The sequence below is a fragment of the Melopsittacus undulatus genome, chromosome Z (assembly GCF_012275295.1).
Source record: "Melopsittacus undulatus isolate bMelUnd1 chromosome Z, bMelUnd1.mat.Z, whole genome shotgun sequence".
Classification (NCBI taxonomy): domain Eukaryota; kingdom Metazoa; phylum Chordata; class Aves; order Psittaciformes; family Psittaculidae; genus Melopsittacus; species Melopsittacus undulatus.
Genome location: NC_047557.1, coordinates 24000026 through 24025293, shown reverse-complemented (window position 1 = coordinate 24025293; position 25268 = coordinate 24000026). Strand labels below are relative to the sequence as shown.

The window sequence follows — 25268 nt, the reverse complement described above, 5'->3', positions numbered from 1 at the left end:
ACAAGAAAACAGTATGACAAAGTAAGGCTGTTATGACACACAGGTGAAAGATGTACTCATTCTCACTAACAACTGAACTGACTTGCTGAATTCCATAGGAAATATTTAAGGGCTTAAGACAAGAAGGGGGCACAGGAAGACTGTAAACAGATGTAAGTGGAACTACCTCTGAAGACACATGTTATTACCCTGTTGACAGGTTTTCACTAAAGACATACTTGTTTTCTTCAAAGTATGAAGACCCCAACACATACTATTTTATCTTAAACACACTCTTTCTCTTTTGAGGCAAGAAGTCTAAATTTACAGCTTGTTTCTGCAACCTGTCAAGCTCCAGACTACTGTCACAGTTCACCATTCCAAACCTGAACTGCTTCCTTTGGTGATACTTGAAGGTATACCTGGCTACAGGAAACCTGCAGCTCTGCTGTGGTATTATAAAAAAATCAAGTCAACAACACAGTAATGTATGTTGAAGAGGTGAAGTTCAGGTGAGTGCTAGGATGGTCACTGATTAATTACTTTAAGCTTTGAACTGTTGCATTTGCAGTTTTTCTCAGAAAAAGTACAAAAAAATTGTTTTAAAGTTTTTTTTTTTTTTATTCTGAGTCTTCTCAGGAAACAGAAAAGTGTCTGCAACTTTCTCGCCTCCCAATTTCTCACTGTTAACCTGTGGGTTTCTTTCCTTAAAAAACATAATTTGATATAAATTTTCAATGGTAACATCTACCTGCTCACTAAAATTAAGTTTAGAAATCAGATGTTTGCCAAAATGTAACATAAAACCTGTGTACTTATATTATCTAACAAAGACTGCAAAACACATGACTTCACATTGTTTTTTACTCCCCATAAAAAACATGCTGTTTTTCACCCAGAGTCTTCAAGCTATGTTTGCATTCTAATACAAGTTATTTCCATTTTCCACTAATATGAAATGATAATCATGATGTTCATACTTAAGACAAAGTATGGAACATATCCCTGCTCATCCACAAGTTGCAAGACTTCTGTTTAATAAACATTAAGTACAGTACTTAAGATCTGCATAATTTTCACATATACAGCAAATATTCAAGTCCATCTAATTTCCTTTATAAAAGCATTTTGATGCAATTTTAATAAAGACAGTATGCTTAAAAATCTCATATATATAGTACATTTGTTCCTGTACATGTATGTGCAAGATCTCCCGGCAGAAATACGAATATGGAATCCTATGGCTTCCCCATTTACACCTCCTTTGGCAAACACAACTTTGTATCACATGATGTAAGTACCATCTTTGAAGTATTTCATGGATTCTAGTTGTTGAGTCATTGCAAGGACATCCTGAAACCCCGTACTGAGTCCAGACATGTGCTGAAAATAAGCTTCCTTCTCCACTTGGACCGTTAGGTTGTTTACACCAGCATCTTTCAGAATCGCTGTAACCTGAACAGAACAGTATGGTTAATATTAGTATTACACTTTATATGCATCTCCCACTAACTTGCAGCACTGTCACTCTGAAAAAATATTAAAAGAAAATATTAAAAAAATATCATCATAAAGAATTCAGTTTTCTGGGAAGAGGATACTAGCTCCAGATGGTATGGCTCTGCAACTTCTGCATATCAGGTAGTTCTCAGGGTCTTGCATAGGAAGTAAGTATCCTTTTAAGGAAAGGGAAACCCAAGGCAGACAGATACTAGTAAGCTAGTTACAAACGTATGACTAGCACCCAGCTATCCCTACTACTTACTACCTGTTTTGTAGCATGAAATCCACCTCACCTACTTTTCTCAGAGCACATGTAGTACCATTTTCAACAGTGAGGAAAAGAAAAAAAAGCAAACAGCCTTTTCAAATAGCTCTTCATGCAATTCCAGGCTAACAGGCAAGGGGAGTACAGCATTAGAGACCAGCTTTGAGACATTAACTAATAGCTGCAAAAATAATGACAAGCAGCAGCCTCAAACTTCAGTTTACAACTGAAATTAAAACATCAAGATCTAAAAGCCTTGCACTCACCTGCTGTACAATTCTCTGTTCCATCACATCTGATATCACTTGCACATGTATTGTACCTGCCACAACACTTGCAGAGTGACACCAAAAATGAGGATCTCTGTATGATATGACTCCCTCTATTTTTTGAATCTGCAAAGAAATTACATTAGCAACATTTAATTTAAGAACACGTTTTAAACTTGTGTGTACATGGAAATTGGTGCCAAATACTTCACAGGGAAACAAAGCTGTACAGCAAAGCAGCTTTCCAGCTAAGATGCATTCAGAAATATGTAGAACTGAAAACTCACCTTGCTACTACTGTCAAAGACTAGAAGCTAAAAGTAAAACTAAATGAAAACCCCAGAAAAGTGCAATATTAAACAGGTTGAGAAAAAAATACCCAAACAAACCTACAATTTAGTGTACAGATTCCACACACATCAATGGTCAGACTAAACAGAAAACTGGCTGGGTATATACCTATTTCTAGGGCATTTGTTACCTCACTATCCCAGATAAGCAGCTATTTAGTTATCATAGCTGGACTTAAGTCAGAGATACAATATTTTCCCACAACCTGTCACTTTTAAAATATTGATTTTTGTACTTGGTCTGTCTGGTATGGATTGAACCTTTTTTTCACAACAGCCAGTAAGAAACCGTGCTTTGAATCTGTGTTCTGGTAGCAGACCAGTGTTTTGTCTACAGCTGAACAGTGCTTGGGTGCTGTCAGAGCTTTCTTGCTTTTCAGCAAGGAGGCTGGGGGTGGGCAAGAACTGGGAAGGGGACAGAGCTGGGATGGCTGACTCAAGCTGGGCAGAGGGATACTGCATGCCATACAACACTGTGCTCATCAATAAAGACTGGGCTAGAGGAAGAATGGGTGTTGGGGCTTCCCTGGTGGCTGTTGCTTATAGATTGCCTGGGTACAGCCTGCTCTGCAACTTGGTGCACTGCTTTACCCACCCCCCACCCCCTTCATCTATTAAACTGAGTTTAAATTGCTCCCCAATTTTTCTTGCTTTGACTCTTCTTGTTTTCTCCCATTCCACTGGCAGCAGTGGTGGTAAAGTGAGTAGCAAGCAAGCGACTGTGTGTATGGATGCCTGCCTGCTGGCTGGGGTCAACCTACAGCAAGTATATTGCTTACCTGGGTTGTATTTTTCTATATGCTTTTCCTATTATATTTTAATGAACTGCTCTTTGATTGTTTTCAGTAAGTATTTTACTTCTCCTCTGTCTCCCAGAATTGTTGTTTTCCCTCATCAGAAAGTGAAAGCCCATTCTGCACCTCAGTTTTCTTTCTCTACACAAGCCTCTCAAAGACAATTTCCATTTATTCTTTCTTGCCCTGGAAGATCATGGAGCAGATCCTCCTGGAAGTGTTCTCATGCAGACAAGTACACATGTCCTCCTCTACTAATTAAGAGGCAATTACAGGCTCAAGAAACAATTCTGTAGCCTGAGCTGTACACATCAAGTTTAAAAAGACTGCAGGCTTTTGCAGACTACTATGTTACTTTCTCAGTACTAAGCACCTTTCCCACGCTATTACCATACTTACCTGAAATCACAGTACTACACGTAAAAGCAAAAAACTAGTTCAAGTTCTTTTAGTTGCAAAATAACTTTTATCAGTATAACTCCCATTCCTGTCATATCTCTGTAGAATAGACTTAATACAGCTCGAGACATGAAGTTGTCTAAGACAACAAAGGCTGTCATACTGAACTGCTCAAGTTTACCAAGTATTTGCATCTGAAAACATTTAGAATTGTAGTTCTGACCTTTTCTAAAGCAGCATGCAGATCTTTCTCCTGATCTGGAGGTATCCTCAACAAAAGCACTTGACAGGCATCTTTCAATAGAGGGATAACACTAAGAAAAATCAATGTAGCAATAAAAAGAGAGCAGAGTGGATCAGCTATGAGCCATCCAAATTGCTGAATAAATATCGTGGATATGATAACACCAATACTGCCAAGAGTATCTGCTAACACATGCAGAAACACACCTGAAAACAAAATAAACTGATTAAGTTGAACAGTTCTGTTTAAAAGGTAAAATATGCTCAATAAAGGAAACACAGTATAGCTTAATAAAGATAATAAACTCCCCTCAAGCAACTATTAGAGGCAACTATCTTCCCAATCTGGTGCAAAACCACCCCAAAACATTTATCTTTTCTATATTTAATTAGAAATTAACAATAATATTTATATATTTAATTGGATATCAATTAGATTCAATTAGAAATCAATATTTCAATTAGAAAAAAAAACAACACCCATTTTTACTTGCCAGTGCAATGATCTAAGCAGGCATTTGCAGATTAAACTGAACGTGAATAGTCTTGAAATTGTTAGTGTGATTTACACTATATAGCATAATCATTTAACTCTATACAGAAGGACTCACTGATTCTCAGAAGAGCATAAAAATATGTAAATGTAAATACACTTTACATATACTGTAAATACAATGTAAATACACTGGCCTGCAAATGTGGTCAGATATTAATGTACCTTTTGGGTTTTGTATGCCAATTCTGCTCCAATTTTGTAAGAAGATTGTCTATCTGTTACTGCTAGGAGCTTTATATAGTATACTGCTTTAATGGTGGGTGACACTCAATGGGCATAGGAAAGTAATCTCTAACCATTTGTAAGGTCAGTGCTAGTTAAGCACCAGGATTTTAAAGAATAATGAAATAGCTAAGAGTATGGGCAGACTTCAGAAAAAGCCAGACAACAGAATAGCCAATTTGAATTTGGATGTAAAATAACCAATGACTATTCACTAAAATGCTTATGCTCTGACAAACTTACACAAAAAAATCATTCCTTTCTAGTTTTTTATAAGCCAGGCAGTTGGTCAATAAATACTTTCTAACTTCTAGGGCAAAAATTCCAAGAAGGAGCTCTGCTGTAGTTTTATACATATTACCCTTCTTGGTTAGCTTCTGATTTAGAGTCAAAAAAGACAGTTTCATCTTTACCATCTTATCTTTTGAGTCACAGACAGAAGCATATTCTAGATTGCTTTTACTTCTTATCCCTTATCCCAGGGTTTTTACAACCAGAGGTCACATGCTACCTAGAAGCATGGTAATATCTTTATAGACACAGACCTTGTACTTTATTTTTTAAACAGAACTTAGGAACAAGGACTTCAAGCGTCTTCAATAATATTAACTGCTTATTGATATTAGTGAACACTGCAGATTAATGCTTTCTATTGATCCCCAGGTATTACCCACATCTCAGAAAGCCATGCAAAGAAACATTTCAAGTTATGTTCCTTCAGCTTAAACTCATTAATGAATCAACAGTTTGAAAAATTCATGTATACCACACTAAATGGCTGTCAGATCACTTCTGGAGAGAGATTTTAGGAATGATGCATAGCAATGGGTCTCATTCTGAAAATCTTCAAAAGTCTGCTGGAAATCACAAATACCATTTACGGTCCAACAATCTGTACTTGCCTCTCATGTTGGTGTTCATGCCTCCTCCAGAAGACCCATGGGAATGTCCATGGCCATGCCCATGGTCACTGTGTGAGTGGCTGTGCCCGTGGCTGTGGCTGTGCCCATGGTGAGAATGGCTGTGATCGTGTGAGTGACAGCCTCCCCGAGAAGCCCCATGGGAGTGCGCGTGGCTAAAGGCACAGATACCAATGAGGTTTACAATCAGTCCTCCAACAGAGACTGGCTGTGAGAGGGAGAAAAGTTATTAAGATCACTGCCCCTTCCCAGATATTTAAGTTTGCTTTCTAGAACATGGTAATCAGGAGTCACTGTGCACCTAATTAAGGAAAATTGTGAAAGGATTAACATAAGCAGAAGGATTATTCTAATATGGATTCCTCATCATATTCCATTCAGTATACAAACTAGTTTCAAAGGAGTCTTCTTCCCCTCTCAAAAAGATCCAACTCTTCTTAACCCTCTCAAAACCCCCACCCAATAACCACCACCAGAATGCAAAACCTAATATCCACAAATCAGGGCAAGATAGCAAATTCAGTTTTAAGAAAGGGTGATAGATTTTATTTACTTTCAAGAAGAGATAGAGTGGTTTGAATACAAGCTTTACTTTACTTTCACTGGCAAAAAAAAAAAAAAAAATTGTATATTGTATCTAGGACATGCACACCCATCTGAAATTGTACTTAGCTGAAGAGTAAACCAATTATTGCTTTACTGGTTGAGTTGTAAATTTTATCTCTCTGCCTATTTTCTACTCTTCCCTTGAAAAAACTAGAAAAGTGTAAGAATAACACCAGTTAACAAAGGAGTTAAGCAAGTCCTAGTTGGGAATCATTAGGCCTCTCCTTGGCTTTGCAAGCCTGTGTTTTTGTGGAGGGGGTAACCTCTCCCCTTCCCAAGAAACAAAATCAATAGTTAAAATTGAGCAAGCATTAAAGATTAAAAAGAAAGAAAAATCAGGCCTTGATTCCAGCATTGCACATTTCTGATTTTGTCTACAAAAAATCTTTCTCTTTGTTACTGAAAACAGCAGGAGAGCACGAATTCTTGTGTGTGTGTGGGGAGACAAAACAAGTAAAGCTGGAAATGTGATAAATGAATACTTGGATTTGCAGACTCAATTTAAAAAAAAAAGAAGAAAATAAGCCATTACATTTGCAAGAAACACATGGAAGCTTGAGAATTTAAGTGAGGAGCCCCTGAAGAGGCTGTGGAAGGAGACACAGGTGTAGTTACATTAACTACACACAGCTTCATGATTGTTTATGCCACACTAACACACTCAGCATAACGTTATGAATCCTGTCTGATTTTTCAGCCTTTTTCAGAGATTAATACAAAATCTTTTCTGTAATTAGCACTGGTATATGTAACAGCAGAACCAAATTTAGTCTTGTACAGATTATTTCTTTAGTATCTTTCATTGTAGAAAGACCACCATCTAAAAAGATTAGAGCTGTAACATCTTAGGAAAAAAATCAGTTTAGCTGTCATAATTGAATTACATTCAGTCCTGTGTAGTTTTGTATTTTAAAACTAGATGTAGTTTGGATTTTAAAATTAGAATATGTCAAAAAGTCAAGGCACACTTTAGATCTCTTGAGTATGCAATTTTAGTTTGCCTTTTTTTTCTTTCTAAAGTAAGATGAACATAAACGAACCACTAACTGCCTAAAAACATTCAATCTGAATGATGAAACTTACAGTTAGCATATTTGTATCTATGTCTGGAGGATCTACCAGTCTGGCCACTGATTCCATGAAGACAAAGAAAGCAATTACCATCAGAAAGAGTCCATTTATAAAACCAGAGAGAATTTCTACACGTCCATACCTGAAAGAAAACACGTACTTTTGAGAGTGAAGAATGGTTACTCTTAACAAATTTCAAAATTATAATATGTAAAGTTACAATACATTTAATACAGCATTAAAATGGCTTTATTTTTTTTTCTCTCAAAGACACAGGGTCAGGTGTCCTGTCTCTGCTCCCTCAAGGCTTCTCATGCCCCTCCTCACTGGCGAAGCATGAGGCTGAAAAGTCCTTGATCAGACTAAGTGCTCCTGAGCAACTACTAAAACATCGGTGTGTTATCAGCATTGTTCTCAGGCTAAAGATAAAATACGACACTGCACTAGCTACTAAGAAGGAGAAAAATAACTGTTACAGCTGAACCCAGGACAGTATATAAAATATATAAAACTGCCCATTCAGGAATTGAAACTGCTAAACTGCTTATGCAATTTAACCATACAGATTTTGATTATGTCAGCAAAATTGAAATCTTCATATGAATGCTGACTTTCAACATGTATTTTTGTCTGGCATACATACATACATGGAGCAAGTAAATTTCTAAATAATATTAACAGTGATAAAGTTTTATTTGTAGAGATAAATTAAGATGGTATTTCAGACACACTTTCACAGAGGTAAAGGATGAACTGCATGAACACAAATGGAACAGAAGAAACACAGCAAAACACTGACAGACACATGTACCATTAAAATACATATACATATGTACATAATATACATACCCATAGGAAAATATTCGAGTTGCTTTCCATCTTGTCATCAGAGCTGCAAAAAGCCCCATGACTAATGCAGAACAATCAAAAAGCATGTGAAATCCATCAGAAATAAGACCAAGGCTATTGGTCCATACACCGTAAAAAAGCTCCACAAAAGTGAAAGCCTGGAAAAAAAGAAGAAAAAAAGGCAAAAAAAAGCTTTATTTTTCCCTTGAATACTAACTTGCAGTTTGACATCTTGGTAGCTAGCAGGAAACTCTTTTCATAAGACACACCACAGTTTTGAAGGGTATTGTTCGAAGTATTTCTAGAACATTTTCTCTTCTCCAACAAAAAATAAGTGATATATTCCAAGTCTGTGAAGAGACATTTCTGAACCTACCCTCTCAAAAGCCTTAGACCTAAGGAAACAACCCTCTGCAGGAGTAAATTTAAGTTTTCATTTAGAATTTTAAACTAACATTGGGCACACAAAATTTTAAGCATTTTGTCACTAAACAGTGTAACAACTCTGATCTGATCTATTATTAGTGCAAACACAGTGCTGTCTATACATCTGTTCTGTAACAATTTTCTTGACAATTAGTTGACTGCTTAAATCTTAGGAATTAGTTTTGAGAAGGGTACACAAGCAAGCATTTTTAATACATACATTTTCCCTATTTTTTTTTTCCTATATTTCCCTATATTTTCCCTATTATTATTTGGTATGACTATAAACTTTCCCATCTTTCATATTCCATAACGGAATTCCTTAAAGTTATCATGAGTACTTCCCCCTTTTCCAGGATAATTACCAAGGGGAAAAGAGAGATCTTTGCAAATGAGGTCCTATTAATTTTGCTTACTGAATCATTTATTCCTACATGAGAGAACCTAGAAATAAAACCAGCCTCCTCCAAAATGACACTGATTAATCCCACACTTACTACTTTATTATCCCCATCCTTGAAGATCCTATCAGTTTCAGCTTATCTACTGGTAACACTGAGAAATGTCAATCTTAAATGTACCACCATACAAGTATTTACTTCCTGGTGTAAGAGTTACACAGAGAACCAGACCCGCAGTGTGACAACAAACCAAAATGACCTTCCACTTACTTTAAGATTATCGTAAAAATATTCTGTTTTAACATTTCATCTGATGAAACTATTCTATCAAGGGTCACTTTAAAGACAATTAATAATGGGAATTAAAGAGTAACTCTTGTTACTGTACTATGCATGCACTACTGTGATTTGGTTTGAAAATAAGAAAATAAAACCCCATGCACTTACCAGGTTTAGGCACAAGAAATAGAAGATCTGCCTAGAGTCATACTCCTCAAGGATTTGTTTCAGTGACTCCTTAATAAACCGAGGTAATGACTGCGAGCTCTGCTGTAATGCATCACCCATGAAGTTATAGAGAGGAGTGCCTTCAGGAGAATAGCCAATAAGGGTACCCTTTTGCCCTTTCCTGGAGGGGGAGGACAGGATATTGGCAGCTGCAAGGAAAGTATTGAAGTTTGTGTTGCTGTTTTTTAAGCTTCACAGCTCCTTTATAACGTGTTTTACCAGCAATCAAAGCTTACAGGAAATATGCAGGCAGCAAAGTAATTGTCAACTTCATCTTGAGGTTTATCATTAGATTTCATTGCTATGTAAGATTAGATCATTACTTTCTCAACAGAATAGGCCTATTACTTCTTCATCCAAACGAATTCTGCATACATCCATTTTCAGTCACATGAAAAACAGATTTATTAAAAGATAAATAAGAATACGTACATAAAATGAAGAAGACAGCACTCACTACCACCCCTCCAGAGAGAACGTGCTCTGTGCTTTCATGGTGTGGTGGCTTGTTCATAGCTCGAAGCTGGTCTGTTATTGGATGTGTCCAAAAATTGCCGAAAAGCAGTGCACTAATGAAAGTAAGAAAGGATCCATATCGAGCACATGTGGAAGCTTCCATCTTGACAGAGCATATGGATTCCACATAGAAATCCAGGATCACAACAAAAAAGATGACTGTTACGAAAGGCATGATGAGAGAAGACCAAGACTCTACTTTACTCTGCAACAAAAAATACATTTCAAACAGGGTTGTTTGCCATTAGATGTGGTTATATGTACATTAAGTAGCATTAAATATAGTTCACTTTCATTACAAATGTTTTCAGCAATCCATCACGACATAAATACTGATATAATTTCAATTTATCACATAAACCCAGAATTCCAGATATAGAGACACATATAACAAATATGCACCACAGTACCTTATTTTAAATACTTTCATGTCCTTACAAGTAATGCTACATGCAACACCATGTTTGCAAGTATACTCTCCCCTAAGCATGCAGGCATAGCAAACATGTATTTAAATTACAATAATCTACTCCTCAAGAATAAGAAAGCCCTGTATTTATACAGTCATCAATACTTGTGCAATGATAGTATATGAATCCAGGATATAGTATCTGAGCTAGAAAGATGAAATAAAGTTATCACAGAAAAAAGGAAATTAAGATATCACACAGATACACATCAAAATACAGAGGGAAAATTTCAAACAGAGCTTACTACAAAAATAAAGATGTCAACTTTGGCAATTCTAAAGCTATTTTAAAGGAAAGATTTAAACTGCACTTCACAAGAAGAATTATAAAAAATGATCGATTTTTGTGCTTGCTATCTTACCTCTGTTGTCAGAGAGAGGACAATGACCCAAGGGGACAAAAGAAGGACGGAAACAAGATGAGACAAAGCTTGAAGACGCTTGGCTCCACCTACATCCACAGACAGTTTTCTGGAAGCCATGTGAAAACCAGCCTTACAGCACAATGCCAGTACCAAAAGCAGTACTCCTCCCTGGAAACACAAAGGGATCCTGTCAGCATTTCTTAAGAGCCAAATACCTCACTCCAAAGTGACTGAAAAAAGATTAATATGCTTTCCTTAACTTATCAATAGAAGCCAAAGGCAGGCTATTTACTGTAATTGCTACTCTAATTAAAAACAGCACAGCATATGTGGTTATACCTCAACTGTGCATAGGATATATACTATTATGGGATGTGGGATACATACTATTCACAACAGCCTGGTATGACTTGAAGTTTAAAACTCTCGATAATGTTAATCTGTATACAACAGTATACAAACAGATTTGATGTGAAGAGCACATGAAGAAAAATCACATGAAATGTGGCTTTCCATCTTCCATTATTAAAAAAGTGTTGGCAGCATACATAAACCCCAAAAGTGCCATGTCACCTTAGTCTCTAAGCTTCTCTTAACCTTTTAATTCATTTACCTTTAATTGCACCATACTACATTTCTTCATGATATTTCCTTTCAAAATTGTTCTATAAATGAATCACAAGATACACACACAGCATCTCATCTCCCTTAGGTCACAGTTGCTTTACACACAGTTAACCACTCTCTCTTAACATTTGATTTATTTTTACATAAATACTTTCTCAGCTGTTCCATATGTATTTTTTTCCCCTGGTTTAGTCCTCAGTGCAGCCACTTTATCAACAAGACTAAGCTAGGGTTTGGCTTGTGGTACTGAAGCTGATCAGTCAATCAGGATGTAAAAATTACAGTGCTAGTTCAGCTCCAACATGGGGTGGGGGTGATGAACATTTTGGTTTTGATTTAGATTTGGAATGGCTCTTAGTTGGTGAAACTGTAACCTACAAAACTTACATAAATATTAGCCTACTAACATACAAGTTATTTACCTTGTGATCTGCAACACCCAGGAAAGCAATTATTGTATACAGAACGTGGGTAAGAGCACTGTCATGATGCCCCTCAGCTAAACAGAAGTTAAGGCAGAATTTCATTTGATGTTTTTTTTTTCTTTAATCCAAAGAACAGGTAAAGGTAGTAGAAGACCACAAAAAGCATAAGTAAGCAAACTGAATTTTAGGGTTTGTCAGATCCTTAAAATTTAGAAAATATTAAAATATTTCCACAGAAAATAAGTAGTTAAAAATATGTGTGTGTGTGTACATTTTAAAACATAAGACTATAGTCACTGCTGAATACTGCACAGCAGTATCACAGTCCAGGATTTAAGTTAATTTTGGCAACCAGACTTTGAAAAATATACTCAACAGCATTAAAAATCAGACAAATTTTCATAAAAAGCACTAAAACAGTGATGTATCTAAAGTTTCATAATTCCGGTTTCTAAATATTTGAACTTGATTAAAAAAAAAGAGTAATTGACAAGTACAATACATCAAATATTAAAATCATAGTAACTTTTGGGAAAACTAGAGGGCACTTTAACAATTAATTTACTTACTGAAAACTCAATTAATTGATACTATCCCTGAATATATTATTTGCATGTTTAATTTCATGTTTTGATCCTTTCTTGACTAAATTTACTGTCACCTTGCTTGTTTTTACTGCCCACTGTTAGATGTACCACTTTTTGCCAGTATGCTTTACCATGTTGAGATGAGCTGTTGAAAACTTACTTCAGATTTACTTCCAATTTACTCAGTGGCTTTGAAAGCATGTTAGCCAGCTTCCATTTTGCAGCTTATGTCCATTGTTGTTGGGAGTTACTGCAGGCTACTTCACATCACTTTTCAGCCCAGCAGATGAACTGAGATTACCACACTTGCCAATCTTTAAGATACTCTCTGTGATATCTCAGAACTCCTGACAGACAAGAAAAGTCTGGAGATTGGAAAAAGGGAAACACTGCACCCATTTATAAGAAAGGTAGAAAGGAAGACCCTGGGAACTACCAACCTGTCAGCCCCACCTCTGTGTCTGGGAAGACCATGAAACAGATCCTCCTAGAAGCTGTGCTAAGGCATATGGAGGACAGGAAGATGATTCAAGACAGCCAGCATGGCTTCATCATGGGCAAGTCCTGCCTGACCAACCTAGTGGCCTTCTGTGACAGTGACTACATCAGTGGAGAAGGGAAGAGCTAGAGACCTCATCTATGTGGACTTCTGTAAGGCCTTTGACCAGGTCCCCCACAACATCCTTCTCCCTAAATTTCAGAAATGGATTTGATGGTTGGAATTCAGTGGATAATGAACTAGCTGGATGGCTCCATCCAGACAGTGGTCAATATCTCAAAGGTCTGGATGGAGATCAGCTGAAAGTGGTGTCCCTCAGGGGTCTGTATTGGGACTAGTACTGTTTAAATCTCTTCATCAATGACACAGACAGCAGGATTAAGGGCACTCTCAGCAAATCTGAAAATAACATTGAGCTGAATGGCACAGTCAACATGCCTCAGGGACAGGATGCCATCCAGAGGGACCAGGACAGGCTTGAGAAGAGAACCCATGTGAACCTCAGGAGGTTCAAAAAGGCCAAATGCAAGGTTCTGCACCTGGGTCAAGGCAAGCCCTGGTATCAGTACAGGCTGGGGGATGAAGGGATTGACGCAGTCCTACAGAGAGGGACTTGAGGGTACTGGTGGATGAAAAGCTGAACATGAGCTGGCAGTGTGCAATTACAGCCCAGAAAACCAATAATGATACAGGCTGCATTAATAGGAGCGTGACCAGCAGGTTGAGGGAGGTTGTCTTGACCCCCTGTTCTGCTCTCATGAGACCTCACTTGGAGTATTGTGTCCAGCTCTGGATTTTTCAGTACAGGAAGGATATGGATCTGTTGGAGTAAGTCCAGAGGAGGTACACAAAAATGACGAGAGGGATGGAGTACCTCTCCATGGGAAGGCCTGAGAGGGTTCAATATTTTTAGCCTATAGAACAGAAGGCTCTGGAGAGGCTTTTTGATAATGAAACAGGGTTTCTAGGAAAGATAGCGACAGACTTTTTAGCAGGGCCTGTAGCAGTAAAACAAGGGATAACAGTTTTAAACTAGAAGAGGGGAGATTCAGACTAGATATAAGGCAGTAAATCACCCATCCCTGGAAAAATTCAAGGTCAAGTTGGATGGGACTCTGATCAACTTGATCTAGTTGAAGATGTCCTGCCATACTGCAGGGGGGTTGTACTAAATGACTAAATATATCTTTCTGGATATATAGAAAAGACTGCCAACCAGCCTGTCAACCATTTACTGCACACACTTAGGCTACAGTCATTATGTCTAGAGTTTTTAATGAAAAAGGATAAAACTGGTTAAAGGTCAAGAGGGCAGTGGGCCCAAGAATGCTAGCAGATATTTAAGGATCACATGCTGCAAGCTCAGGAGTGTTGCATCCCGACTAGAAGGACACAGGGCAAGAAGACCAGGGGCCTTAATGGATGGATAAGGAGCTGCTGAGAAAACTCTGAGGGAAAAAAAACTTACAGAAGGTGAAGCAGGGACAGGCAGTCTGGATGGAATACAGGACATTGTCCAGGAAGCTAGGGATCAGGTTGGGAAAGCTAAGGCCTAGTTACAGTTGAGTCTAGCCTGGATACCAGGGGTAATAGGAAAGGCTTCTATAGATATGTCGCAAACAGAAGACAGATAGGGACAATATGGGCTCTCTCTGGAAGGAAACGGGAGAACTCGCTACCCAGGATTTGGAGACGGCTGAGGATCTCAATGACTTCTTTGCCTCAGTCTTCACTCACAAGTGCTCTGATCATGCTGTCAAGTCTTGGAAACAGATGCAGGTGCTGGGAGAATGAAGATCCCACTGCAAGAGAGGATCAGGTTCCAGATCATCTTAGAAACCTGAATGCGCACAAGTCAACGGGACCTGATGAAATCCATGAGTGGGTCCTGAAGGAGCTAGCAAATAAAGTTAAGCCACTGACCATCATATTTGAAAAATCACGGCAGTCAGGTGAAGATCTCTACAACTGGAAAAAGGGAAATATAACCCCCATTTTCAAGAAGGGGAAAATGGATGACCCAGGGAACTACAGACCAGTCAGTCTCACCTCTGTGCCTGGTGAAATCTTGGAGCAGATTCTCCTGGAAGGCATGTTAAGGCACATGAAAAACAACAAGGTGCTTGGTGACAGCCAACATGGCTTCAATAAGGGGTAAATCCTGCCTGACCAATTTGGTGGCCTTCTATGATGGGGCTGTCGAACTGGTGGAAAGGAGGAAAGCAGTTGATGTCATCTACCTGGACTTGTGCAAAGCGTTTAACACTGTCCCACACACCATCCTTGTCTCTGAATTTTAGAGACATCAATTTGATAGGTGGACCACTCGGTGGATAAAGAACTGGCTGGATGGCTGCATGCAAAGAGTTGTGGTCAGCGGCTCAGTGTCCAACTGGAGACCAGTAATGAGTGGTGTCCCTCAGGGACTGTGGTTGGGACCGATCCTGTCCAGCATCTTTGTCACTGACATGGACAGTGGGACTGAATGCACCCTCAGCAAGCCTGCTAATGACACCAAGCTGTGTGGTTTGATTGATAGGCTGGAGGGAAGGAATGCCATCCAGAGGGACTCTGGCATGCTTGAGAGGTGGGTCAATCCCAGCCTTATGAAGTTCAACAATGCAAAGTGTAAGGTCCTACATCTGGGCTGGGGCAATCCCAGGCACAGCTACAGGCTGGGCAGAGAAGTAATTCAAAGCAGCCCTGTGGAGAAGGACTTGGGAGTGCTGGTGGATGAAAAGCTGAACATGACCCAACAGTGAGCAGCTTCAGACCAAAAAGCTAACAGGGACATGGGTTGCATCAAAAGGAGCGTGACCAGCAGGTCGAAGGAGGTGATCCTGCCCCTCTCCTCTGCTCTTGTGAGACCTCACTTGGAGTATTGTGTGCAGTTCTGGTGTCCTCAACAGAAGAAGGACATGGAGCTGCTAGAACAAGTCCAGAGAAGGGCCACAAGGACTGTCAGGGGACTGAAGCACCTCCCATATAAAGACAAGCTGAGAAAGTTGGGGCTGTTCAGCCTGGAGAAAAGAAGGCCAAGTGAAGACCTCATAGCAGCCTTCCAGTATCTGAAGGGAGCCTAAAAGGGTGCTGGAGAAGGACTCTTCATCAGGGACTGTAGTGATAGAACAAGAGGTAATGGGTTAAAACTTAAACAGGGGAAGTTCAGGTTAGATACAAGGAAGAAGTTCTTTACTGTGAGGCTGGTGAAGGCATCCGAATGGGTTGCTCAGATAAGTGGTAAATGCTGCATCCCTGCTGTGTCCAAGGCCAGGCTGGAGAGAGCCTTGGGCGACATGGTCTATTGTGAGGAGTCCCTGCCCATGGCAGGGGGCTGGAACTAGATGATCTTAATGTCCTTTCCATCCCAAACCATTCTACAATGCTATGACTAACAGAGCTGATGAAAAAAGTTTCTGGCAATCCTAAATAGGCTGGTATGTGCAAATGGGCAGGGAGACTTTATACTTAAAAATCTATAGCTGTGTTCTAAGTTATCAAACTAAACAATGCCATTTATTTGGCTGTAAATACTAATATTTAGATGTAAAAGTAAGATCTCATGCTAGAACATCATTAGTAGATAAGATTCCTATCAAGAAAAATGCAAGCATATTTAACTCAGTGCATTCAACTTTACGTTCTTCCTGCTCCAGTAATAATAGGCACTTGCTTTTACACATAACAAGGATACGATGTTCTGCTATTTTAGCCATGAGGTCATCATTATCAAAAAGCAGTAAGCAGATTACAGCTATGATGAAAAATGCAGCGCCTCTTGTCTGTAAAAAAAAAAAAAATCATCAAAATAAACCAAACAGAAAACTCAGCATATTTTTATAATGTGCTATAACAGTTTAACATAAAAAAATCCAGGAAATCAGTTCCTTCCTTCCTCCCCTCTCCCAATCAAGATAAATGTATTTTAGTTCTGTAAGAAAACATGAGAAAAAAACCCCTGCTACTTAAGCCTGATTTAATATTTTGTAGTATCAGGGTGCTGTGAAGAAGATCTACTGGACAAACTGTAGAATTTTGTCTTAGGGGAATAAAGGCTGGAGCACTGTACAAAGGCTACGAGTAAGCAGAGCTCTGCAGCAACTGCTTTTATGGCAAATGGACAGAAGCAAGTATAAAATCTCAGCTTGCAGAGCTTTCAGCACTCTGACTTAAAACACCGCAGTTTTGGTAGTCATCATCTTGACAAGACACCGAGGTCTACACCTAAAAAATAATATTACAATTAATTTTCTGAAGCCAAATATAGCTATCACATTTCTTTCAGAAAGTCAGCTTTCTTCTCTTTGCCACAGTTCACTTCAAAAAGCTGAATATTCAGAGGACAGGGTTATCACTCCCTTGTTTCTGCTGCCTCACATACGCAGCTTAACTGCCAAGTGTGATCCACTAATGGTACAAACTGACAAAAAGCCTCTCTAGACCTTTGGGTGACTGGCTGGAGTTAAGATTCGTCTTCTAGATGAAGAAATTCATGCTGATCGCTATAGTATCTCAGTTTGAGGAGGGGCAGGAGTGTCAGAGCAGGTAACTGTGCTATTCAAAGAGCACCCTAAAAGTCATTATGGGACTCCAGAAGCAGTTTATGAGACAGAGATTTCAAAATTCCCAGCCTAAGGCAGCACCAAAGCCAGCCTTTCTCTTATACAAGTACTCTAGCCTCAGGTATATGATATTGTAAGGCATCCTTCTCCAACTACCAGTATTTTTGAGTGAAAGTGGACAAGATTCCTAGGTGCTGGGATAAGGTTATTCTATACAGGGCTGATTAGGCACAGTCAGAGAACACCTTGTGAAATTGTATGTAATGGGACTCAGATAAAGGATGTCAGAAGTACAGATTTCTGATTACATGAAGGACTGTGCCCAAGTATTCAGCACATACAGGCTCATGCAGACATTAAAGTACTTAAGAGAACCTTCTGGCAGAAAAAAAAACAAAGTATGTGAAAAGCTACTGACACTGAAAAGATAGGCAAAGATATGGAGACTGTACTGTGGGACTGCAGCACCTAAAGGGCAGGAGCACTACAGGTACGCATGTCCTCTCATCAGTTTGAACCCCAGATCATGTTACAAAGATTACTGAAGTGCAAAAATAATTCTCAATATTCTTCTCCCCTTATAAACAGAGAAACTTCTCAGGCATGTGCTACAGATCAGTGACAGCTTCACATACCGCTCTCTTAATGTTGTGTTTATTATTTTACTAATTAAACCACACAAAGCACAGTTTCTATGAATATAGATCCCGAACACCATTCCAGGTTAAAAAGTACTTGAACTTTTAGCATTCAGTATTTCTTAAATCTGGTAAAGTACATTTTTAAATACCTTTGCTGGTCCTCCACCTGAGCTTGTGAACAAGACATTAAGGAGTGACAGCACAACCACATCACTGTGCTCAAACAGCAACAATGTCCTATAAAAAAGTGAAATAAACACTTAGGTCCAGTCACAAGAAGTTTACATCACAAGCTTGATATTTACTATTTCAGTTAAAATTCAAAGACAGAGCAGTCAAAGACTTAGCCTGTGATTTCAACACCAAGTTTAAACAATTCAAAAGGATAAATGCAAATATATTTGCCTTCAGCAGCAATAGCTCTGGCTGTGGACAGCTGGACATATCACAAAAAAAGAACTTCCTAACTCAAGGAACAGATCAAAATAGACTGCTTTAAAATGTACTTTCTTCTAATAACACAACAAGATACTAACTTGATCAAGATGGAATTGTTATTCCTATTACAACACCTCCTCTAAACCAAAGTTTCTGGTTCCCAGAAAAAAGAGGTCTTGTTCTGTTGTATCACATGACATTTATTGAGCTGTTGATGATTTAGCAGTTTATGCAACCTCAGAACCTCTTAATTGCTGAAAATAAGAAATTCTAACTTTCACACCATCTCCTTCAGATTGCAAAAGCTGACTAACAAGCTATATTGATAGCTTTCCAAAGCAGAAAATGAAAGTAATAATCGCTGTCAAGTTTACCAAGTGTTTCTGTCATTCTAGACATAAAAATACAGCCTGCTAGGATCCATGTTACTGGTTCTGTTTGGGAACACTGCCAGCACCCAGAAAGGCGCTACAGTATTATGAAATGCGGTTATTTTCTGGTATGCCTTTTCCTGTGTTGAGGCTAAAAACCTCAACTTCCTAAAATGCACAATTTAAGGCTTTACCTGCCTCTCGCTAATGAAAGATGTTTTCTAATACATTAACCTTCATTTTTGGAATTCTCACATTATTCTTTAATAGTTACTCAACACTGCTAACAAACAGTACAAGTGATTTTACCAGGAGTATATATATGCACTAATCCTACCCAATTCCACCACAGCATTGGCACATGACCAGATAAAGAAGTGCCCTGTAACAAATGCAGAAATTGATTCTAGTCAGCTGGTACAGGAATACAAGCTGCTACCACTAGCTGTCAAGTCATGGACTTAAAACAGTTAATTCAACAATTTAGATTAAATTAATGAGACTATGGAAATTATAAAAACTACATTCAGTGTAACAGACGGTTCTCTTGTTATATCATTCACACCAGCAGTTCAAGCACTCTCAAGAATTTCACTGGCATCCTGTCAAGAATGGATAAAGAAAATTACAAGTTCTACAGAGAATTATACTAGTTTTTCCAAAGGAAAGCACAACAGAGTTCACAGGAAAAAGCATAAAGATTTACTTAAAACCTCAAACACTAAAGAGGCTGGCAATATGGGCTGATGGACAGAAAATAACAAACAATGCAGCGAGACATGTGAAGATCACAAAAAAAGCTTAAGAAGAGAAAACATTCTTCATTGTAAATATATAATTACCTCAGTGGTCCACAAAGAGTAAGGCCAAAAAACCACAAGAGTGAAATGATACATCCCACAACAGCATGCTTAAAAATTTTGATCCACTGCAAGAAAAAGGTATTCCATTACAAATTTCTCCAGTTTCAAAATAAACACCCCATTATTAGTATTTTTTCAGCAGAGTAGGTGTGGAAATAAAAGTGTAAAACATATGCTCTGCAAATTCTGCAAAATTTAGAGTATGATTATCTTCTTTCCTACTTTCCCAGGCAACTAACTTTTGTTTGGACATATTACAAACCAGAATTACTTATTTCTTTTTTACCATAGTAGTACATTCTCTAGTATAGTCTGAAGTCTCTTTAAAAAACCTGTAAAAAAGGCTGAAAAAAATCAAGTTCATTTATCTGTCAAAGATGCTGTTTATTTTGAAATTTATTGTCTATATATATATCTGATAAACATTTATTGAACTAGATCAAACATCCAAGACAAAGAGACTAAGACCTTAAGTCTACAAATATTTATGCATATATTAAATTCTTTCTTCAGGAAGCATGTTCTAATTCAGATTTTCAATACATTATTAACTTTAGTGTCAGCTTTTGAATAACAGTCATTCCTTTTGGAAATAGATGAGACAAGACAAAGTGCCTATGGCAAATATCATCTTTAAATCCAGGAATAAAAATATTCACAACAGTGAAACTATAAATGGACAGATTTTTCTGACCACAAATCAAAGATGCAGTTTATACCGGTCTAATCATGAAAGCACCTGACATTTGGCAGTCCTTCAGATTCCTTCTACTTAGCATGTACCCCGACAACACTGTGCATGGATCAGGTTTTGTGCACACATAAGCCAACGAGGAGTATGAGGCAGATGAAGAAAAATTGTTTCTTATAAAACAGCAGGTTCCAACCTCCCCTTCTCTAGCTTCTCAGGATACTAGGAACCGAACACAGATCTGAAGAGCAGTTAGACTAGCCCCTCATCACAATGCACCATGCAGAAAGCACTCTTTTGGCATATGGAACAAGACTCAAGCACTCTGGCATTCTGGCAGTCCAGAAACTGTCCCACTAAACTGTCAAAGCCAGTGACGCAGGCTAAGCTCTTTTTGAAAATCCAGTCCTCAAAACAGATGCTTCTATGGAGCCAAGGACCAATCTTTTAACAATACTCTCAAAAGGAGCTGGCAAAAGCTAAAATACTGATTTGGAAAATTTTATTGTGCCCTAGGCACAGAGTTATTTACACCCCTTCTGGAAACTGCAACCATATCTTCCAATTGGAGTAATCTTTGTTCTGCTTTCACTTTTCGCAAGAGCCGAGTTGTCAAGAATATCTACAAACCAAGTTGTCAAGAATATCTACGAAGATGTGAATCACTATTACGTAGACCAACTCACCTGGCGTTTGGTTATCACTTTTCCAGAGGAGAATGGTTTTTGAAACAAAACCATAAAAAATGCAGACCTGTTAAAAGGAGAAAATTAGTGTATTAGCTTTCAGGTTTTTATTCCCAGCAGTTCAAAATAACCAGGTCTCTCACATCAGGCTCAGTTTACAAAACATCTTCCTCCACATTTTTCACAAGCAGGCCACACTGACTACACTCACTGCTTTTATTTTCCCTGCTGCATTACATGTGTCAGATACCAGTACAAATGTGATGCCAAGTGAGCTTCAGTTCTGGTAAACTTTGAAGGCAAGCTCTTTAGAGAATGGCTAATGAGAAGTCTACCTATGATTTACAGATTTGCTGTTCTCAGACATTTTGAGGAGAAATAATACTATGTTTTTTATTAGCAAGATACATATACCCATTTATATGGAATGTGAACACACAGGCTTGTTGAAAATGGTATGGAACAGCGTATATGTTCCTCAAACAGGATAAAGACTGAAGAAGAAAGACTATGATGCTTGGGAATATGCAGGCAAGGGGAGCATGCAAGAAGGCCAGAAATGTAAACAAATTTGAAATAAAAGATAAAACTGAAGTTCCAAATGTTTCAACGCTCGTAAGTTTATTACAGAAATGCTCTTCCATATCTTATCAGTTAATCATGAAGCAGGATTGCATCTGCAAAGGTTGTTTCTGTGTATTGGCTATCAGTTTCTACACTGCAGCTCTTTATCTGGGGAAAACGAGTAGTTGAAGCTCAAAATAACTACAGGAATACAAATTACAAGGAAGAAAGCATGTCTTTACACCCTTGAGAAAATCTGGACATGCCCAAGCCTCCTATAATCAGCACTGTCATAATGCGATCAATTTCGTAGTAGCAAAACCACTTAAGTTTCTTGAGGGTACAGAGGAGTTAGAGAGATTTCTGGGTAAACCAGGAGATGGGCAGTCACCAAGCGTATGAAAATTAAGAAAAGCAAGTACCAGACTCTGCACTCCGGGTGGGGTAATCCTGGTAATACTGTATTAACTGCAGGGCAAGAGGCTGGTGAGCAGCCTCACTGAAGAACATCACAGAACCACAGAACTGTTGGGAATTGAAAGTATCTCTGAGATCATGCAGCCCAAATCCCATGCCAAGGCAGGGCCCCTTAAAGCAGGTTACACAGGAACACATCCAGGTGGGTTCTGAATGTCTCCAGAGAGGGAGACTCCACAACCTCCCTGGGCAGCCTGTTCCAGTGCTCTGCCTCCCTCAGTGCAAAGTTCTTCTTTGTGCTGAGGTGAAACTTCTTGTGGTTTAGTTTATGGCCATTGCTCCTCATCCTGTCACTGTGCATCGCTGAAAAGAGCCTGGCACCATCCTCCTGACACACACCTTTGAGATATCTATATGCATCAGTCTCCTCTCAGCTAAACAGGCCCAGCTCCTGCAGTCTCTCTTTGTAAGAGAGATGTTCCAGAGCCCTGATCATCCTGTGGCCCTTCACTGGACTCTCTCCAGCAGCTCCTTGTCCATCTTGTGCTAAGGAGCCCAGAACTGGAGACATGACTCTAAATGTGCCCTCACAAGATCATGTAGAGGGGGAGGATCACCTCCCTCAGCCTGCTGGCCACACTCCTCCCCATGCACCTCACGTTACACTTGGCCCTCCTGCCTGCTAGGGCACACTGATGACTCATAATCAACTTGTCACCCACCAACACTCCCAGGTCCATCTCAGCTGAACTGCTCTACAGCAGGTCAGCACCATCTGTCCTGGTTCTTGGGGTTCTTCCTCCCCAGGTGCAGTGCCCTTGTTGTTGTTGAACCTCATTAAGTTTCTCTGTTCAATTCTTCAGCCCATCAAGGTCCTGCTGAATGGCAGCACAGCCTCCAGGTGCATCAGCTGCTGCTCCCAGCTTCATCTCATCAGCAAACCTAATCTGGAGATCTGGGTTAATGGCAAGTTGAATGTGAGTCAACAGTGTGCCCTGGCAGCCAAAAGGACCAACCATGCCCTGAGGTGCATCTAGAACACCATAGCAAGCAGGTCAAGGGTAGTGACTGTCCCACTTTACACTGCAATGGTGTGGCTCCACACTGAGTACTGTGTGTGGTTCTGGGTGCCTCAATATAAGAAGGCCATCATGCTATTAGAGAGTGTCTGGAGGAGGACTACTAAGATGTTGAAAGACCTTGAAGGAAAGACTTACAAAAAAGTAAATCAGTTGGTTTCCTCAGTTTAGCAAAGACAAGGCCCAGGGGTTGCCCTTACCACAGCCTAGAACTGCCTCAAGGGGGGCAGCAGAGGAGAAGGTGCTAGTCTCCTCTCCATGGTGACTAGTGATGGAACATGAGGAGACAGAACTGGAACTATTTCAGTGGAAGTTCAGGTTAGACATTAAGAAAAGGCTCTTCACTGAGTGGGTGGCTGGTCACTGGAACAGACTCCCAGGGAAGTGGTCACAGCATCCAGCCTGTCAGAGTTCAGGGAACATGTGGACAATGCTGTTAGTCATATGGATTAGTTTTAGGTAGTCCTGTGAGGAGCAGGTGGTTTTACTTATGTTCTTTATGGGTTGCTTTAAGCTTGAGATATGATTATGAAATTATAGCAAACACAAAGGAAAACCATTCCTATGAACAGAGTACTTCCTGGATACACTGCTATGCCTTCTCCTTGATTACTCTGTAACAATGTAATGCAGGGTATAAGCTTCATGGTGACAAAGAACGCCGTGGACAAGGCATGCTGTTAGGGCGGTGGACAAGGCTTCCCCTCCCGCAGCACACTCACCCCAGCTGCACTACAAAGATAAACTGCACGAGGTGCACCGCTTTCAGGAGATCGTAAGATTCAAAGAGACCCACGGCTTTCAAACACTTGGTGAAGCACAGCAGCGCGATGTACCGGCTCAGCCTGCAAGAGGAGAGAGGGCAGCTTGGACCCGCCGCCGCGCACTCGCCGCCGCTCCGGGCCCGGGCCCCGGTCCCACCGCCAGCCCTGCCCCTCCCCGCGGCCCGGCAGCAGCAGGCCGCCGGCTACGCGAGGCTGAAGGACGACGCCTGCTGCTGCCCAGAGGGACGTTCAGAGACTGGCAGCCCCCTCGCCGCTCCACCCGGCCGCCATTACCGGGCGCTGGGCGCATCCACGGGGCCCAACACGCCGCCTCCGGCCAAGGCCTGCCCGCTGTACTTGTCCTCCATGGCGGGGCGGGCGGCGGGCCCGGCCCGGCGCTGCTGGGCGGGAAGGGTGCGAGCGCTCTGGCGCCGCTCACCCTCCGCGGCCGCCGCTTCCGCACGGAACCGCGGTAGGCCAGCGGACCTCGTAAGCCACGGCCAAAGGGCAGGGAGCGCAGACGGGAAATCGTTTCCGGGGCATGGGAAGGGGGAAAGCCTTTCCCTTCCCCGTTACCCTTTTCCCTCCGTTCCCCCCTTCTTCACGTTCCCACCTTTCCTTCTGCCTCTTTCCCCCGCCCCCTGTACTCTGAGAAAGGGGCTGCGTGATATCATCTGGTATCAGAGGTATAGTGCAGCCGTTCTAACAAAATTATATATAACAGTAACTCATTTTCACAGGACGCTTTTCTGTCAGGGAATAGCACGAATTGGCTGCAGTGAATTATGTCATCCCTTCCTTTCCACCTGAAGAAGTTGGTCACAGAATCACAGAATCCCAAGGGTTGGAAGGGACCTCGAAAGATCATCTAGTCCAACCCCCCTGCAAGAGCAGGGTAACTTAGAGTACATCACACAAGAACTTGTCCAGGCAGGCCTTGAATATCTCCAACGTAGGAGACTCCACAACCTCCCTGGGCAACCTGTTCCAGTGCTCTGTCACTCTTACAGTAAAATTCTTCCTGATGTTAACGTGGAACCTCCTATGCTCCAGTTTACACCCATTGTCCCTTGTCCTATCATTGGATATCACTGAAAAAAGCCTAGCTCCATCATCCTGACACCCACCCTTTACATATTTGTAAACACTGATGAGGTCACCCCTCAGTCTCCTCCAAGCTAAAGAGACCCAGCTCCCTCAGCCTCTCCTCATAAGGGAGGTGTTCCACTCCCTTCATCATCTTTGTGGCTCTGTGCTGGACTCTTTCAAGCAATTCCCTGTCCTTCTTGAACTGAGGGGCCCAGAACTGGATGCAATATTCCAGATGTGGCCTCACCAAGGCAG

At 40.2% G+C, this 25268-nt stretch overlaps 1 protein-coding gene across 1 annotated transcript; it reads right to left on the bottom strand.

Annotated features, from left to right (window-relative positions):
* Positions 1-995: 995 nt before the first annotated feature.
* On the bottom strand, positions 996-24416 carry SLC30A5 (solute carrier family 30 member 5). The gene is made up of 16 exons (XM_034073051.1): positions 24219-24416; positions 23883-24005; positions 21101-21167; positions 19703-19788; positions 18201-18288; positions 16543-16630; positions 11760-11836; positions 10708-10878; positions 9793-10081; positions 9301-9509; positions 8027-8184; positions 7190-7319; positions 5483-5708; positions 3783-4009; positions 2014-2142; positions 996-1434 (listed from the first exon to the last, which is right to left on the bottom strand). The coding sequence occupies exons 1-16, from the start codon at positions 24290-24292 to the stop codon at positions 1264-1266; spliced, it is 2313 nt and encodes a 770-aa protein (XP_033928942.1). The 5' UTR covers positions 24293-24416; the 3' UTR covers positions 996-1263.
* Positions 24417-25268: the final 852 nt, after the last annotated feature.